At 35.6% G+C, this 19,579-nt stretch overlaps 1 protein-coding gene across 1 annotated transcript in view; it reads right to left on the bottom strand.

The window, feature by feature from the left end:
• Positions 1–19,579, bottom strand: part of HCN1 (hyperpolarization activated cyclic nucleotide gated potassium channel 1) — a 199,616-nt gene that overhangs the window by 81,112 nt on the left and 98,925 nt on the right. Inside the window, exon 3 of the mRNA XM_040541693.1 lies at positions 11,260–11,421. Within this exon, the coding sequence (XP_040397627.1) occupies positions 11,260–11,421 (162 nt within the window). The remainder of the gene's footprint in view (positions 1–11,259; positions 11,422–19,579) is intronic.

Below are 19,579 nucleotides of genomic sequence, written 5' to 3'. Positions count from 1 at the left end.
TGATTCAGAGTAGGAGGTTACTGCAGGTGCTGTTTATCACCTCCAGGGGAGATTTTTTCTCTCTCAGCCAACTGTATCAGGAACCTATTCAGCTAAAACCACCTCCATTAGCTCCCTGAGCTCCCCTGTTGAGTGTGCCTTTGTTTTCATGGACGGAGATGTCCCACATCTATTCTTTGCTCCTACCCAGTGGAGAAACTAAAATTCCTCAAAACACTCTTCTCTCTCAAGCTATGATTTTATTTTATAAACTTTGTTTTTGCTCTTAAAATTGAATCTGACGTTTGGATTGGGAATCAAGTTTGCCAGTATGGGTAATGGCTCAGAGATGTCGGCTGGGCTCTGTGGGGTTGGCTCGAAATTTGTCTAGGTGAATTCAGTTCTAGCACAGTGGCTTTAATGTAAGCATATTATAGTCAGACGGTATAATAAACCACATACAGGAGCAAGACAAAAAAGGCATCTAATGAGAACACAAGAGTGCTCAAAACACAAACTTAAAAATTGCTCCACTATAGGGATTATGGCATTACACGGCATACAACACACAATAAGATTTCTTGGACTCGGGCCATAGTATTCGCATCTTGAAGGCATGGCAATTACTCTGCCTAAAAAGGTTGAGAAGGATGTTAAATTGGAAATAACTTAAACACTTGCACATGATTGGAAACATTTCTTAACTGGAAGCTTCATATTTGCTAGACACCTGCTAAATCTGAAAAAATCTTTATCTGAAAAATCTGATCACAGTCTGCATATCTACTGTACATTTATTTATGATCAAATGAAGTCTTTATTACTCTTATTCCATTGAAACAAAATAATCAAACAATTCGCTTAAGAGAAATTCAGTTCAGTTTGCCTTGACCCCAATACCATGTCAATATTTGATTTTAATATTTGTGTTAATAAATCTAGGCAGCCACATCCCTCTCAGAAAAAGAAAAGCATTATGCATGGCACAAGGTAGTAATAGTGATAAGCAATAATTTATTTCTACTGCAGCATATTCTGCATGCTCCAAGTGCATAGATACAGACAAGTTTTAGCTTACCTTCATACAGAAACAGTTGCATAATTCCAACCAAAATCTTACAAAGATTGAAGTTCTTATTTCACTGAAATTAGTTTTAAAATGGAATTAAATTGAATCCACTTTCGTATAACGTTTTTTTTTCTCCTTCTGAACTTTACACTTGAAGTTCCTTAATATTTATTTTTAAGAGGACAAGTTTTATTTCTGTTCTTTGTAATTAAAGAAACTAATAGGTGCATTAGTGATTGCAGTGCTGGAAAAAAAAAAAAAAAAAACACAGACTACTTTTGAGTTTCAGTACAGCCTTTTTGTGAATTTCTTGAAGCTGACATGCAAGTCTTCCTTAGAAATATAATATAAACACCAGCTGGAAACACCCAGATGCAAAGAACACAATTCTTTACATATGTATAATTGTGTTGTTCAGATCCAACCTTTAGAATTAAGGAACAAAACCAGTCTATGCAAGGAATTATATTAGAGGAATTTTAAAAGTAAGAAAACAGCAAGCTTTGATACACCAGAGAAATCCTTCAACTTTTATTCACATCAACTTTGTATACATCAAGTATATATCAACTTTGTATTTCTTCAAATCATGTTGAGATTGGTGTGCTGGGTCATAGTTTAAAAAATAAATAAATAAATAAACACTTCTGTTTCAGTTATTGTATTTCTATTAAAACTGTCTCATTCTCTTTCTCCTTCACACTTTTTTTTTTATTATTATTATTTTGCCTTCTCCATTCAACTATTGTGGTTTAGGGCTAGTATATTTATTGATCTGCAAAATATATTCAGTTATGAGCAGTTACACTGTTATATCTGAAGACACGTGTCATTTCCAGGATGCAATTCCTCATCAGCATTTATATGTTATCCTTTCTATAAACAGCTGGTTTGCAAAGATACTGATTCCAAAAGCCTAAGGGGACCTCATCCATGCATATTCATAAACTCATGTCTGTCAGAATAGGTCTTTCACTACTTTAGTTAGATGTGAAAGAATATGCAGCAGCAGGAAGGTATTGTTGCAGTGGTAAAACCACAGTAATCAATATTAGAGAAAAACAAGTAAAAGCACATTTAACATATTCTGTGCTGTATCTGCGGTTAATATACAGAGGGTAAGGGACAGAAAGACAGTAGGTGAATTGTATGGGTCATGAGAGCTTACAAAGAGATGCTTAAATAGGTCCAAAAATTCTTGAGCCAAATCCATTCTTACCTAGTGAAAATCTAGCATTTGTGCTTATTGCCCATGAGTGAACCATTCCAGTGTGATCTTCTCTTCTCATGAATCCGAATTAAACTCATATTTCATTCCCACTGAAGATTTCCATCATACACTATAAAATTTATTTCTGAACATCTGGAAAAGGCTGTTCAAATTATATCACAAACTCCCACATATATCATTCTGTCAATGTTTTAAAAGCAACATTGAATGGAGTTTAAATTTGGCATAACTTTCCTATTTTTACTATCTAACTTATCTATTTTTACCATTAGGGATAAGCAGAGAGATACTGGGGATTACTGCCAAGGATGATGAAAAATTGGTGACATGTCTTTACTCCTGACCACTACTCAGGCACTTTCGGTAAAACTGAACTACTAGTCTGAATAGACTCTGCTCAGAAATAACACTTTCAAACAGAAGGCTGTTGAAAAAGTATCATGCAAAGTTCTTTCTGCCTATATCAATCTAGATAATACTTTTTGATAATATATACTACTGTCAAAGTGCTAGGCTACCCTCAAACACAAGCTAAGTTCATCCTCCTCCAAATACAAAAGATGAAATAACACACCATATTGGGTTTTTGCTCAAAAATACTGAAAAATGACAAAAATATTTTATGGAAATCCAATACAAAAATTACATTCTCTTACTTTATTACAGATTAAGGCACCTTAGATTCAAATGATACATGAGATGAACTGGAAAAGGTACATGAGTCATCTGTGAAGAACATGGAAACAATTTTCTTGTCTCATTCAAATGACAAAGAATATCTTAGCTTGATGTTTACCAAAGAGATTGCTTCAAAGCATTTATCTGACAGTACTGTATTAGCAGTATTGCAAAACTTAGGTAAAATTGTGATAATGAAGTAGACCTGACAGTATCCATCTCTCTCTGCTCCAATACTACACACATGAGATGGTCATAAACTTTTAAAATAAAATCCAGCCATTCAAAACAAAGAGAAAGAAGATACCAAGGTAATTTCAATAATACTTTCTGGCAGTTTTATAGTAGTTCCTTACAACAGATACTCAGCAATTTTTTAATACTAAGATTGCTGTTCTTCCTACACAAGAGAGAGAAAAAAACAAAACAAAACAAAAAAACTCTAAATTACAAAAATTATAAAAAGTGATATGTGGACAAGTGACAAAATCTCAAGTGTCTGATGCATGAAAGTGCTTTAGTTCAGAATTACATGAGCTAGAACATTAGAACAGTTTGACTTTTCTAAATAAGTAAAATGTAGGCATTCTAAATGCCACAATTTCAGGTGGCCAATTTTTATTTCTCTCTAATTGCATCTCAGTGGGGACTTCTGTCCAGATGTACTTTTTTTATCAGAATGAGTCAAGTGCTGAATAGTCATGTATAGGAAGTTTAAATTTGATATGGAAAAAATGCTCAGTTAGAAGCAGCAAAATTAGTACTCTTGAGAAAACCTGATTGTAATACATCTGAAAATGACCCCTTGGCAATAATATGAAGCTTGCGCAAAGCCAATTATCTTTACACAATCTTAAAACACAAAGATCAAGAAGTTACAGTGTGCATATTAACATAGATTTACATGGAAAAAAATGCTGAAGAGCAGATGTATATAAATAATATTCATCTGGTTTTATCTACATCTGGATTTATTCTGGGAAAACTTCTCTGGCATAGATATTCCAAGTGTTCAGGGTTTGGATATTCCAGCAACCCATGAAGAGCTACTTCAGAATAACCTTTACACAATGATATGTTTGTTCAGCCTGGAATACTACCACATGGAGATAAACACTTATTGTCAAATTTATACAGACAAGTCAAAATAGCCTGATCCTGCCACCCTGAAACAAAGGGAGTGCGCTCTTTTACAACATAGAAGCTGCATTTGACTACAAGGTGCATATAATTCTGCCTGAATATTTATTCTGGGGCACATGTCAGGTACAAGGTTCTAAAATATGACAGGTTCAACTTACATTTCTGCTTTAGTTCATTTATTTTTATTTTTATTTTTTTCAAGAAAAAAAGAAATGGCTAAAGCATGCATTTTGATGTTTATTATTTTTCCCTAGAATGTCTACTGAATGCAACAATAGAGTTAACCATATTGCATGCTGTTTCATGTATTTTTTCAAAATGAAGGCTTCAATAAAATATTTCCTAATATACAATTTATCACAAATCCCATTACAATATACAACAGAATTAACACTCATGAGTTGGGCTGATTTTCATAGGGGAAAACATGGGACTTAAATCTTGATGATAAATGGGTAAGTCTCTCCTTGAATCCTCATCTGGATAACTTCCTACTAGCTTTCATAACAATGAAGAAAAAGTGTGGAAATAAGTTGGTATCTATTAGGTTCATCAATTTGACTTTGCATGCTTCTTTTAACTAACTGTTTCATTATTCTTACCCTGTATAAGAAAGACCAGCTTTCTATCTGAATGAAACAGAAGCACATTAGGTAGCCAACTAAATCATTACAGAAGTCATCCTCTTTAGAACCTGTTAATACATCAGTAGCACATTGTTAGCACCTAAAAACATAGGTCCTAATTTAGATCCTTGCTCTGTAGCACTGAATTTCAGTATCTACTAAAATAACTATCACTACCATACCTCAACATTGAGTTTAAAGTATTTCAGTGACAAAAAAGTACAGTAGAAGAGCTTATGACAGTACTTGAGTTCATAATGCTAAACAATTTCCAAAGATGGGGGGGAAGAGGGGGCGTTGCTCGGGGAACCTCTTCTGAAGGACTACTCTTAGTTTTGTCTCAGTTACAATCCAAGCATTCATGGATAACATGCATACTTGCACTAGTATTAAATTTTTATGAAGCTTTAGGCCACCCTGGAAATGATTTTGCACCTTTATTTTCAAAATGTGAAGGTTTTACTTTTCAATTAGCTCATGATATTACCACAATGAGCTCCAGGTGATAACCTGGGAACCCATCAATGTCGTAAGTTATTTTAGGTTAGCAAACCAGTGAGGCTTCAGTTTCACAGAATCTGAAATTGTAAACCAGTGCACTTCTGCTACAAACAAACACCACTTGAAAGATGAAGATAATATAACTTGAATGAGAAGATAAAAACAAAAAAAAAAAAAAAAAAAAAAAAAAAGAAGGAAGTAGTGGAACAAATGAGTACAATTTTTGGGTCAAAAAACAGCAGCCATGATGGAAATAACTTTTAAAGTGTATAGTGCAGATGCTGGGTTGGACCACAGTAACTTGCCTATTACTCAGAATCAATTTACTGTCAGCAGGAACTAAGACAATGAACAAAATAGAAATAATGAAATATTTTAAATACGAGGCAACAGGAAAACTTTTTTTTTTTTTTTGACAGAAATCTACTGTCAAAAATACACAGTCCAAAAGTACTAAAGACATAAGCAAAATTATAGATTTTACACCAAGGCAAGAAGGTAAGAACAAAAAGTTATTATTACTTCCTTTAGTATGGGTGTTCTAACCCAGCAAAGGTGGATGACCTCCTAACCTATTAGAGAACATTAAAAAAAAAAAAAATATTCCAAAACATAAGTGATCTTCCTAAAGCCTCAGCCATTGTTATTAAAATGAGAATGTGATTTGCTTTCCTCTTCATTGATCGTGGCACACTAAGTTAAATCAACAGTGTCCTCAGCTACCCCATTTCTCCAGTACTTTCTAGCTTGGTGTAAAACTTTGGTACTGCAGTTAACACATGGCTTCAGTCTACATTAAGCATACCTTGTCATTTAGCACTGCATGTCTACAACATTTTCCTCTGTAGTTTCTGATAGAGTCACATCACATTAACTAATGTATTCTCCTGAGCTAATATATTTTTAGGCCTAACGCTGGATTTTATGACCTGTTTCACCCACTGGCACAGGATACAAGCAGTAGCATTATCCCGTCGTCTTGATATGGCAAGAAGGCAAGAAGTGGGCTGACCTCAAAAACTGGGTCAGGGCTGTGTGTAAGAGAGAGCAATGACTGAGTACTGAACAATGGCACATGCTGGAAGAGTATTATTATTCAATGTACGTTCCCAAAACATGGGTAACTTAGTCCTTAGAATGTCAGTTACATAATGTTACTATTAGTATTATCATATTTCCAAATTATATTGTAAATAGAGAATTTATCTGAATTGGGCAATTCCTACTTCATTAATATTTTAATCAGAGTAAATCTCAGAACGGTAATTTCGATCTTTTAACTGTTCCTAGAAGCATTTGCTATAACTAAATCAATAGACATACATAAATATATAACTATAAAATACATTAGTGTAGTATTATACCTCATGAGATCCTAAGTGCCTCCAGTAATCAGATGATTCCCATATCTTCCATGTTTACTAGGCACCCAAGTTAAGATCGTGGGATTTGATTTATATGTGTATTTATTTCTTGTCACTGCAAATGAAGTCAGAGGAATCTGTGCTTTGAACATGGTTCCACAAAATCTTGCCACACAATAAAAAGTTACTCAAAATATTTTTGAAGCACTAAATGATAATTACCACATAACAATCAAATGCAGAAAAAAATCATGAGAAAATTATCTCTCCTAATGGCTAACCACAGGGCTGAAGGTGATAAACTGATACATTATCAAAAAGAGGAAAACTGAATGCTGAATACAGTCGCTCATCAAGTGACTGCAATCCATTCCTTAAGCTCCACTAAGTAAAACAGAGATCTTACTGAAGTATTGCTGAAAACTAAATAATTGAAAATGGTGTTAATTAATAAAAAATGATGATAATTAGTTCTATGTGTTATTACTAAATAGTTTTTGTGTATATTATATATATATATGTTAGAATAATTCTCAGAGCATTAGAATTCACGACCATTTCCTGCACTTATGAATTTCCCTATTAAGCATTCATTTAAACCATTCATTTTGTAATGGGAAGGACCTACAGACTCTACAGAAGAAATTTCCAAATTCTTTTCACTTCAATGGTAATACTACCAGAGATGAGGATCTTAAGTTTAACTTCTGATTTTCCTTGCCCCTGAGCAAATGATACAACACAAGGAGGGGTTAATATAGTGCAAACCCCTCTTCTCCAAATCTAAAACCTAAAAAGACAACAACCAAATTCAAAGCAATTCAATGGCAAGGACAGTAAGAAGATGCCAAACCAAAGAAACCAGAGTACCTGAAGCATTCTTGCTGAGCAAACTTGGCTGACTGCCATGAGAAATGCCAGCAAAGCAAGCCCTTTCCAAAAACTTTACAGTTACTTTTGGCTTTTAAAACACTCAGCCTTCAAGTGAAATTCTATACTTCTCTGATAGATTTTTACTTGACTAAACCAACTTTACACATGAAAAATCTGGCAATCTCATGTAAATACCTTGCTTAAAGGACTACATGTCCTAACCATACATCTGATTATTGCAAATATAGACAAGTAAACAGAGGTTGTGGACCTTCAGACACTGTTACTGAAGGACTAACATGCCTTTCAGATTTTGCCATAGGTGATAGGAAAAGCAAGAGCAAACTTTCAATAAAACAAAAACTCATTTACTGCAAGGGATGCTTTATTGCAGGCATGTCGTGTTTAAATGGCCAGATGGCATCAGTGGCAAAAACGTCATCTCTTATGTCTACTTCCTTAGAAACTCTGTCCCATATAAAACCTGGCCATAACTGCTCATCATTTGGGACTTTTACACAGTTTTTTTTGTAATTCACTTCAGGTAAAAGCAAATACAAAATGAAGAATCGGGGGTTTTACAGACTGATTATAGGAGAGGATCTCTGCAGCTTTCTGTTTTTGTGCCTCCCATGGACTCTGTTGAAAGTTTTACTCCTAATTCTCTACAGAACTACTGGCTCTGACTCTGAGGTATGATAAATCTGTTTGGTCTATGAGTCATTATGGAAGTACACTAGTCTGAGGCAATGCAGATCAGAAAGCTGAGGATAAATAACACAAGGAAATACAGATAATAGGTTTTCTGAGCCAACGCAAAATTAAGCAGTACCATTAGGAAACTTTGTGAAACTTCTTCAGAGAAGACGTTGTTTAGGCATGAAACACACAGCACTAGTGTAAAAAAATCTAGGAACTACCTTAGAGAACCATAGAGCCTTGCAGAAATAACTGACTGTTACATTTTCCAGAACGGATTGCCTGGAAAATTACTTATAGTGATAAGGAAAAAAGAGCACCTGTTCACCTTTATATTGTATTTACCATTTTTCTTATTTTTGGTGAGAAATACATAAATATTGTGGAAGAACATAAGATCCTGCTGGCCAACAGTAACTAAGCATTACAAAGTGCAATGAAATGCCAGTGAAGATGTGAAAGTGGGCAAGTGGGATCACATTTGGAAAAATTAAAGGAAGATAGCAGCTCACGCTTTCTTTTCATAACAACAGGAAGACCAATGTTAAGAAGTGGCCAAGAAGGCCAATTTAAGTGTAAACACCTAATCTGAGTTCATGATTATTAGTGAGGATAACATCCCAATTTGATATGAACTACTTCGGGTGCAGGTTGGTGCAGTACCAGCCAATGACCACCTTCTTCCCTTTAACAGAGGGGGCTTTCCACTTCATTTCATAGTCTACTGGCTTGTTTTTCTTTTATTTTGTCCAGTCTCATTGTTCAGGGCAACAGTAAGCAACATGTAGCTTGATTTCAACATCCTAGTGCTTTCTGACATTAAATTTAACCCATGTTCACTTTCTGGTACTTCCAAAGTAAAATGTGAGCTTGCTGTAGAATTTGAACCTTTCATATATCAGCTCTTACAGAAGAGAATAATTTCAGAGGAAAGCTTTTAGAAGTTCTTGTATTCTGCAACCTGAAGCAACTGTGAGCTGGAAGAGTATGCTGGGCTGTGTAGATTGAGGAAACAGCATGTCATCCTCGTGGCATCCTTACTTCCTTTATCATCCAGTTATCTGTAAATGCTTTGGGTTACAACTGACCGCTGGTTGTGCTGTATATTGGAAACCTAACATCTTCTGGCTAAGTGGACTTCTGACTAAATGCATTCCTGAGTTAGTCTTCAAGCCAATAATCAGCACTGGTAACCATTAAAATTCTACTTCAGAGCTAAATTGGTACATTAGCCTGAGATTAGCCCATGTGATATTATTTTGAGGAACATACAGTGGAGCAACAGTGTGAACCCCTGGAATTTCCCACACAAAACTTCACTTACTCAAATGAATATTGAAACTCAAAGACGGGTAATTTTGCCTTTTTCTGAGCAGTTGCATTTCAGAGTTCTTTCAATCAGAAGTTTGAACCAAACTCCAAATGCATTTACAGTTTTCTTTACAAACTACTGTGCTGAAATCTCTGAGTAAAATCTGTAAAAGAGAATGTATTGACAGAAAGGTGTATTAGATGGAGCTAGCTAATGACTCCTTCTTCCTGACAATATTGTCTCTTCGTGGCCATCACCACCAGTTCAGATTGAACCACAGTATTCATTAATAGCAACAGATTCAGTTGCTGGGGGGGGAGAAGAAAAAAAAAAAGTGCAACTTTCAAAAAAGATCTTTCCGAGAATATGTGGCCAGTAAGGAGACCATATTGTTTCTATAAGAAAAGAGTGTGGGCAGGCAGAAAGATCTCCCTAAGCACGTGCACAGCTTTCTAAGGTGAAATGTAGCTCTTACGTAAGAGTGAGAATTTAATAGCTAACTGTTCCTGCAAGTGTACCTTTAAAAAGTAAATACTTCAATTAACCATAATCCAAGGCTTACTCCCTTTCACTCTCTAGCATGATTTTTATCTAGATTTTTAGCAAGCTGGTAGAAAATGTACCCTTTCTGAAACTGAATGAAAGATGTTATGAAGCAGAACCCAGGATGCAGCAGAATGCAAAGACACGCCAGTCAGCATCCTGGTGACCTACTTTTATTGTAGCAATTCCATTTTTGAAGATATGTCGCTTTTTTTTTTTTTTTTTTTAGAAAAGCTGCACAATGAGGTATCAGCAAACATGCTGCTTATCATTAAAGATTGTCATTCAATGACTGCAAATGCTTGTCTGTATGATTGACAATGTTAGTCACCAAGCTCCCACAGTAATGTGCAGTATCGCTTTCCTAAAGGAATAAATACTGTTATGTTTCTACAATAGAAATACGTGGCACCGGGCAAGTTGCCCATCTACAGTAAAGATGTCTTTTTATGTATTATAAAGTTGTAGTAAGTGGAGAGATGCATGTTTTCAGCAGGTAAATGAGACAGTTGCTTGGGACTTTTCCTGTTTGTTACAGGCACATTTCAACAAGTTATTCAGTGTACCTCCAAAGAAAAAGGTCTACCTGATTCTTCACCTGACTTAATAAAAAACATTTAATTCTTCATAGCCACTGATCTTTATGGCACAAGTCAAACAAGCAGAATATCATTACCCTTCCTTATAAATTCTCATGGACAAATTCCACATCTTCAACTGTCTGTTCACGCACACACAAAAGTACCACAGAAGTAAATCTGTATTTCCTTTATTTTACTTCACAAAAAATCATGTTTACATTTGGAACAACTTGGTAATGGGTTTAATTAACCCAGAAGTTATTTACAAAACAAACTGAGAACACCTTTAGATTAAATCAAAATAGACAATATACTTTCTGGAGTATTACGAAACTAGAACCTAAGCTGAAAGCACTGGTGAACTGAGTGTTACTAAATCTCTTTTGGTGGCTTTTTTGAGGATTGAGGATTAATAAATTAAATGCCCTCAAAACTGAAAATATTTTCTGTTTCATTTACTGACAAGGAGTCAGCATAATTTTGTCAGTGATGAGGGCTACAAAACTAACCTTCATCAACTAGCAAGAAAACCAATAAAATAACTTTGAATAAGTTGCATAGCAGTGTATTATTGGGCATGTATTTTTACACTTAAGCCTGATGTTAACTATTTAGATAAATAAAGTTTAGAAAGCACAATGAAAAATGAACAATACTTACAACCATACCGTTTAGGGACACCCAGCAATCTGGTGGGAAATCCTGGAGCAATGGTACCAAAAACTGAAGACAACCATCCCAGTGGCAAAGCAGTAACATCATTCCAATCAGATTAAAGATTCTCACCACAGCACTGGCCAGATCGTATGTCATATGGAAAATCTGTAGACAAAAATTACAGATGATTGATGTGATGCAAATCAGAAATGCAAATTATTCACTTCTCATCAACACAAAGAAGCATCATCCTGAACTTCTAAGGAGGTAGAGAACTTTCAGTAAGGCCCACTAATTTGGGGACATGAATTTTGGGCACAGAGTTGTACTGACACACGTGACACTTGGCTGCATGCCATGGTTACATAAGCTGGTAAAAAGTGCTTAATTTGGATTAGTAGTCACCAACTAAAGTACTTTCTTGAAGCCCGTAACTTCCTTCAGTTGAGCAAATGTCACACACACACATATAAATAAATAAATAAATAAATAAATAAATAAATGATGGGAAGCTTGGTAAAGGTAGTGAAACCATTGCATGTCTACTAATTGCATGTCTAAATATTCACAAAGTTGTGGGAGATATCAATTCAATGACCCATTCAGAATAGCTTCACTTCCGCACTTCTTGTTTTCTTAAAACCAACACAATCTGTGTGAAGAAGCAATATAAATAATTTTACATCTGTTTGGACTTCTGCACTGTAAATACCAGTTTGCCATGCAAAATGACATAGAAGTATCTCATTGCTCCTAATCACAGGCAATTTTCCTAAAATACAGAGGATCCTGAAACACCTGTAGTAGCTAACATTAGATCAAACTAACATTTGGATTTTTCCATTCTTGAAAAAAAAGATGCATCTGCATGGTCTCTTACAGTAAAAACTAATATATGTATATAGACTTTTAAAAACAACACAGACATTTTCAAGTTTGTCATGGGCATGTTTGTTGTACAGGACTGGCATGAACTGCAACAATCTGTTTCCAAATAGAATGGAGAAAAAACATTGTATTTAGCACTTTTCTTCTGCATTGCTTTTGAAGCACTTCCAAATTAGAAATACAGGCATACTCTTTACTTATTCCAGAAGTCAGTTAACTTAGAGTAAATATGATTTATTTCAATAAACATAAAATGTCACCACTCAGGTGTTTAGTTTAGAAGATGAAGAATGTTCTGTTGGTATTTCATGGAATTTTAAGCAGAAATGATCATTTAACTGTATAGATAGACAAATGAAATCAGAGCCTGTCGTGCTAAAAACATCAGATTGCTAGAGGCAGACAGCCTGAACCATTGTATGTGTGAAGAAAAGGCAGCAAAACAACCCAAAGGATGAAGACCAATTGGTATTCCCCAGGTATGTGAAGAGACATCACCAGCAACACTGATGGGCTGCACAAATTATTAGATGTTATTATTGGATCAAATAATAAAACTGCAGATCTGCAGCAACACTGGCTGTTCCAGTTAGGCTTCCTGTCTGTTTTCATAATGTAAACGATCCTCTTCTTTCACCATCTCAGTCTCTCATCTCATTGATGACACAGCAATGCACCCCCAGGCACTGCAGTTTGAGATCAGCTTGTATAATCATGACCCTCCTCTCTGCCTTTACAAACCATGCATCGTCAAAACTGAAACTCCACAAAAATTCATGTATGTAAGAGGGAATTATTGTATCCTTCTGTACAGCTAAAATGAAAGCAGCAATTAAGTACCCACACTGCACATAAGTGCAAGTACAAATACAGAGAGCACGTTAAGGTCATTTTCTGTTAGTGGGAGTTTGTCTTTTTTTGAAAATGATTGCATATTTTTGCATCCCCAAATGCAAAACTTACATAGTAGAAACATAGATCAGGCATTAAATTTGTGTGCAAAACGTTGTTTCAAGCTAGGGCATTTTAAGAGAAAATATTTCAAACCCCAGCTTGATACACTTTGGAAACACATGCTTCTAGCATTATTTAAAATACTATGTCTTATCCAAACACCATCTAGTTCCAGTCATAGTTGAGAAGATTAAACTGATATTTAGGAGAACATGTAAATAGGAATAAACAGAAAAGTGTCACCATTACAAATTTGTATTGTTTAGAAAAGTATTTATGTTACAGCTATTTTAATAGCTATACTTTCAAAAGCAAGATACCAATCAAGAGAGTACGGTGGTGGGACTGAAGTAATTTTATTCAGAAGAACTGAAACAAATAACAGGGAGTACTGCTGATTTGGAACACTAACTAACTCTGAGTTTCTTTCAGGTTACACTATACTCACATGGTTATTTTATTAAATGTTCAAAGAGCAGATAAAGTCCTGATCACATGAAAAGCCACAGAGGTTTTGTCAGGCAAAGCAGGATTTCCCCTGCTTTTTTCTGAATATTTTTCTGCAAAACTCTAGAAGACCAGACAGAAATAATACATATTTTCCACAGAGAGCATAACTTCACCAGGAATTTTCTGTTGCTCCAGAAAAGCAAGTTATACTACCTGTAGTTTATGGCTGGGTGAAAATCAAAGGCCATCTCAGTTTCCCCCCATAGCATTCTCAAATTGCCTCAAGCTTCCCACTTAACTGTACTGAAAGAGGATACTGAGTGCTTTATAAAAATGGGTCACAACCAGAGCTAAGCTGAGCATAAACAACTTCATTTCTATGTTTAGCTAGAGGACTTTTCTGAAAACATGCACCTAAGTGTTTGTGATAAGCAGGGAAAGATCTGGTTCTGTAAAACTGCCCAAAGTCCATGAAATAGCACTTGCACAGACTTAAAGACTCCTGCATCCTTCTCCTACCTCTGTAACTACTTGTAACTTGCCTACGCTTAGGCAAGATGACAGATTGCGCAAGTATCCTGTGATCATAGCTGCATAAAAATGATCGCTCTGTCTTGTATGAAGCCCAGTTTTTGGCATCAATTCAGATTGCAGAGATGGTATGATCTGTGAAGCGCCTATCTTCATATAGAATTTTCATAATTTTAAGGCATTTTGTGCTGGTACATTTTTATTTCAAATTTTAGAAGCTTCACACCATTTAATTGGGTAATGTGTACTGAAAAAATAATATGCGGGTGAATGGATTTGTATATGTATTTATTCCAGAATTTCAGGGATCTTGCCTATCTGTTATGGATATATTACTTCCTGCCTACCCTGTGAAACTGTGTGATGACTCAGTAAAGCTTCCCAAATGAGCCATTAGAATGAGGATACAGAAAGAAACAAAGACTAAAGGAAGACAAAGGAAGACTAAAATTCAAACAAAGTAGCTGGAGCACTGAGTTCAATCTAAAGTGCCTTGATGAATCAATGAGGTCTTCTGATGGGTTTGGGTTTTGCAAGGACTATGCTATCTTGCAGTCTATGATTGACTAACTCATTTTTCTTTCAAAGTAAGCAGCATCTGCCTCTTTGTTATTAGAATGCCTTTGCAGTAATGATCACAGTGTAAGAACAATAACTTCTTGAAAATTGTATGAGAAACCACATCTAGTAAGGGAAATGTTTGTAACAGTCAGCGTCTGACACCAACATCTTCCAACACTTCTGACACCTTTTCACTCAAGTAATATCTCCTCTGCAGCTTAGCATGAGGATCAGTAGGTATTATTAAAAGTGCAGGAACATGTTATGGATATTATCTGGATTGCTTAATGTGGTAACATGATATTAGCATTTCCATCATACCAACAATTAATTGTGGCATTTTATAGCTCTTCTTTTGCTTATATAGCCCAATAGTTATTGCTTATATAGTCTAATAGTTAGGTAGCCCATTCTAATAACTGTGATAATTCTGTATTACAGAGAAAAAAAAAATCCTAAGAAAAAACCTTGTGTGTGTTGAAATAACCTTTCAATAGCTCTTCATATTCTAATCAATCTTCAGTAAATAAAACCTGTTTTCTTTTTTGGGAAGAAAATTACCATGGAAATATGTGTTTGGTTAAAAAAATAAATAAATTTTAAAAAATTTAAATACCTAAAGCCTACACTGTAAGTAAACAGTAACGTTTGTTCATGGTAATGTATTGACATCTCTACATTTGAAGGGGGAGGGCTCTTTGTTAAAACTAATAGTTAAACTAACCTCTGGACTGAAGTGATACTTACTGTTTTATATTTTTCCATGACGAACTGATCATGATACATGGAAACAAGTAGTAAGTCATATGCATAACTATATGTATATGTATATGTACATATACATAACATATGTATATATGCATAACATATATAACATATATATGCATATAACATATGTATATATGCATATACATAACATATGTATAAACATATGTTTAACTGTATGAGGTTCAACAAGGCCAAGTGCCGGGTCCTGCATCTGGGGCGCAACAACCCCAAGCAGCGCTACAGGCTGGGAGATGAGTGGTTGGAAAGCTGCCTGGCAGAGAAGGACCTGGGAATACTGGTTGATAGGCAGCTGAATATGAGCCAGCAGTGTGCTCAGGTGGCCAAGAAGGCCAACAGCATCCTGGCTTGTATAAGAAGCAGTGTGGCCAGCAGGTCTAGGGAGGTGATTGTCCCCCTGTACTCGGCTCTGGTGAGGCTGCACCTTGAGTACTGTGTTCAGTTTTGGGCCCCTTGCTACAAGAAGGACATCGAGGTGCTCGAGAGAGTCCAGAGAAGGGCAACGAAGCTGGTGTGGGGTCTGGAGAACAAGTGTTACGAGGAGCGGCTGAGGGAGCTGGGGTTCTTTAGCCTGGAGAAGAGGAGGCTCAGGGGAGACCTCATTGCTCTCTACAGGTACCTTAAAGGAGGCTGTAGCGAGGTGGGGGTTGGTCTATTCTCCCACGTGCCCGGTGACAGGACGAGGGGGAATGGGCTAAAATTGCGCCAGGGGAGGTTTAGGTTGGATATTAGGAAGAACCTCTTTACTGAAAGGGTTGTTAGGCATTGGAATGGACTGCCCAGGGAAGTGGTTGAGTCGCCATCCCTGGAGGTCTTTAAAAGACGTTTAGATGTAGTCCTTAGTGATACGGTTTAGTGGAGGTCTTGTTAGTGTTAGGACAGAGGTTGGACTAGATGATCTTGGAGGTCTCTTCCAACCTAGACGATTCTGTGATTCTGTGATATTTTTAACACAATTTCTTTTTGTAATCAAAAAGTACAGTGCCTACATTAATGATTTAATCCTTCCTAAAAGTCTTAGGAGATGTGGAAAATGTGTTTTTTTTTTTAAGAAAGGAACTGGAGCACAGAAAGGTAACATCACTTATTTGCCCATCTGCATATCGTCCAGCAGGGCAGAAGAAGTAAAGACCTCAGATGGATTCAGCTTGGTTTCACAGCACAGGTGTGCTATACATCTCAGTCATATCTGACTGTCTGAATGGATGCCTTACTAAGACAATGTTCATAACCAATGTATTCAAACACTTGTAAGCGTTTAAAAGTTAGGCTTTTAAACACATTACTCAAGTGTCTAAATATTAGTAGCCAGGTTATCACTAAACATTCACCATCCATAAACAAGCAGGATTTGCAGCTATAAAACACATTTGGATATCTGGTCACTTTGTTTAGACTCCTAAGTATGTACCTGAATATTTGGCATAACCACCAAGAGGTGCAAACTTTAGATAAAAGATTTCCAAAAAATGACTTGAGAGACATGAGATTACTGCAAAGGAGAAACAAAAAAATCCTTTGAGGACTAACCTTTTCTATATTATTATTCCACATAACAGGAAATCAGGAAATATTTTATAGATAACACTTTTTGTTTACTACTCAGTTTAATTTCAGTTTCAGATTATACTTTTTATCTTTTTTTTTTTTTTAGTAATACTGCTCATAATTTCCACACATTTCAAAAATATGCTTAATAATAAATTCTGGTTCACTTCTGAAAACTCATAATTTCTTCCTATATTATTTTTATAGCCTTTTCTCAATACCATGGAAACATTGAATTTTTCCCTAAAGAACTGACAATGTCCCTGACAGTGGCTGAAATGTAACCACAGATTAACTGGCTTTAATATTTTAACAAAATTTTGCGCACAAAGAATAAGAAATTGCTCAAAAAGTTTGAGTTCACATGTTTTATCTCAGTTTTTACTCACACTTTATTAATGAGTCTCTTGATTCCCATGTGTGAAGCAGGAAGCTGCCTATTCTTTCCTCACACTTATAATGGAGTGTATGCTTTAAATTGATCTTGCTGGCTCTGATTTCTGAGTCTGAGACAGAAAAACTGTTCCAGTCCAACCAACACACTTGTTTAATAGTATTTGAGGCCTGTCGTATTAAGTTAATAGTGCATACATAGTTTAACTAAATGAATAAAAAATCTGTTGAACTGCTGTTATGGAGCGTACTAAGTTATCTCTTCTGCCTTCTGGTAATTGGGATGTAATACTCCTTCAGCTGTGATTTTTAGTTCAACTTGACTTCTAGGTTCAGCTTACATAAAAATGAACTTTTAAAAATTACCAGAATTTAACCGCCACAGGAGGGGAAAAAAAATTCTTCGGATGTCCTGAAAAAAATATTAAAATCTTTCATCACTGAGTTGATCCAGATACTTCTTCTTTTGCACCTCAAGCACCAGAAGTGCTTGCTATCATACAGCTAGTTTGAGTTTAATCTTCAAATTCTGATTTGCATCATGCCTTGGGCTATATGAAATGACACTTGTACTAAGCGAGCTGTGTGGAGCCTGGAATATTTAACTACCACCGTAGGGAGACTGAAATAGCTGCACATGTATGGCAATCACTGAAAGCAGACTGAAAGCAGCATTCAGCACAACAGTGGAAGTTCAGGCTAGACTGCAGGGCAAAATAACAGTTATAAAAATGACAAGGGTTTTTTAGGTTCATTCTCTAGGTCAGTCCAAAATTATTAGGTTTATGCCTCAGAGCAGCAACTAAACAAAGATTATGAACTGTAGGATCCAAATTTTCCTACCTGAGCTAAATTTTCACTTTTAAGACAGTGCACAATGCCTCTTTTGGTGCATCTGTCTCTCCATACACTTCAAACAACGAAATCCAACTATGACTTTTTAGACACGTTATATTCAACAAATTGATTTCAAAAGACATTCTTTGTAAATATCATTTGGGACGCTATGTGCTTGATCCAACTCTGACTAAAGGCCATTTCTACAATCTATATGGAAAATATATCTGCAAAAGTAGATGTAAAGGCCCATTGATTGAAATGCCAGGCTATGCCCTTGGGGTTATGTTTTACACTCAACTGACTCTTGATGCTTGTGCTTAATTTTATAATAAATAATTCAACACTGGTAATTCAGTATTGGGGAAAGGTATATAGCACTATTTAGTCTAGTTGTATTTGTGACCTTAAGCTGACAAATGCAAAGATCTAATTCTGCTTTACTTGGCCCTGGAGGGAAAACACCAGCGATTTAATAAACAGAACAAACTATTTTTAATCAAACATATCCAGAAAAAAAAAAAAAAAAAGAGCTGAGAATGGCCTATTTTATGTGACCTTTAAAATTGTTATTTTCTAGATGGAGTCAATCTGACATTAGGTTTTATAATAACGTTCCAATTTATTCCTCTTCAAGGCATGTACAAATGGCAGCCAGCTTCCATGGAGCAAAAAAAAACAGCACAACAATATAGAAATGTGACATTGTGCTGAGTCCAGGTTAAACCTGAAAGCATTAGCAAAACTGCTTTGCTGAAAGAATTAGGCAAGTCTTGGAAAGGTCACATATAACCAGGAAGCAAAATTTATTTACTCCATATAAATTCTGCAATACACATTTTCTACTATAAATTTGCCAATGCCATATTAATATATTACCTCTCATACAGAGGGCATAACTTCACTGTCAAACTGTGTATTTTTATTATCCTGTTGTGATTAATGTGTGCAGCCTGTTCTGACATCAAAATAGAGAGGACTTGAGATCTACAATTAAGAAAACATGCCAAGACTGACAAATCTCATGATCCTGAAACAAAAAACACAGTGTTAATTTTCACTGTGTTTTTACACAGATGTGGGTCTCTTTCAGCAGTTATTTTGATGATATACCTTGTTAGACTAAGCCTCTACCTTCATTAAGTGAAGCAAAGCAAAAAAACAGAAGCAAAACATAACTGCAACAATAATAAATAATAATATCATCATAGCTGTGAGAAAGACACAAATATACCGTATTAACAGCTATCTCCATTGCAAAAGTTTGCTGAAGCTATTCTCCTTAAGTTATAGTACAAAATTGAGAGTGACTGTATGGCAAAAAATACTTGAATCGTTCATGAGCAGAGATTGTGAGTTTTGCTGGCTGGCTTGA

The sequence above is a fragment of the Cygnus olor genome, chromosome Z, assembly GCF_009769625.2.
Source record: "Cygnus olor isolate bCygOlo1 chromosome Z, bCygOlo1.pri.v2, whole genome shotgun sequence".
Classification (NCBI taxonomy): domain Eukaryota; kingdom Metazoa; phylum Chordata; class Aves; order Anseriformes; family Anatidae; genus Cygnus; species Cygnus olor.
Note: the sequence above shows the minus strand (reverse complement) of the source record. Positions and strands in the feature narration are given on the sequence as shown.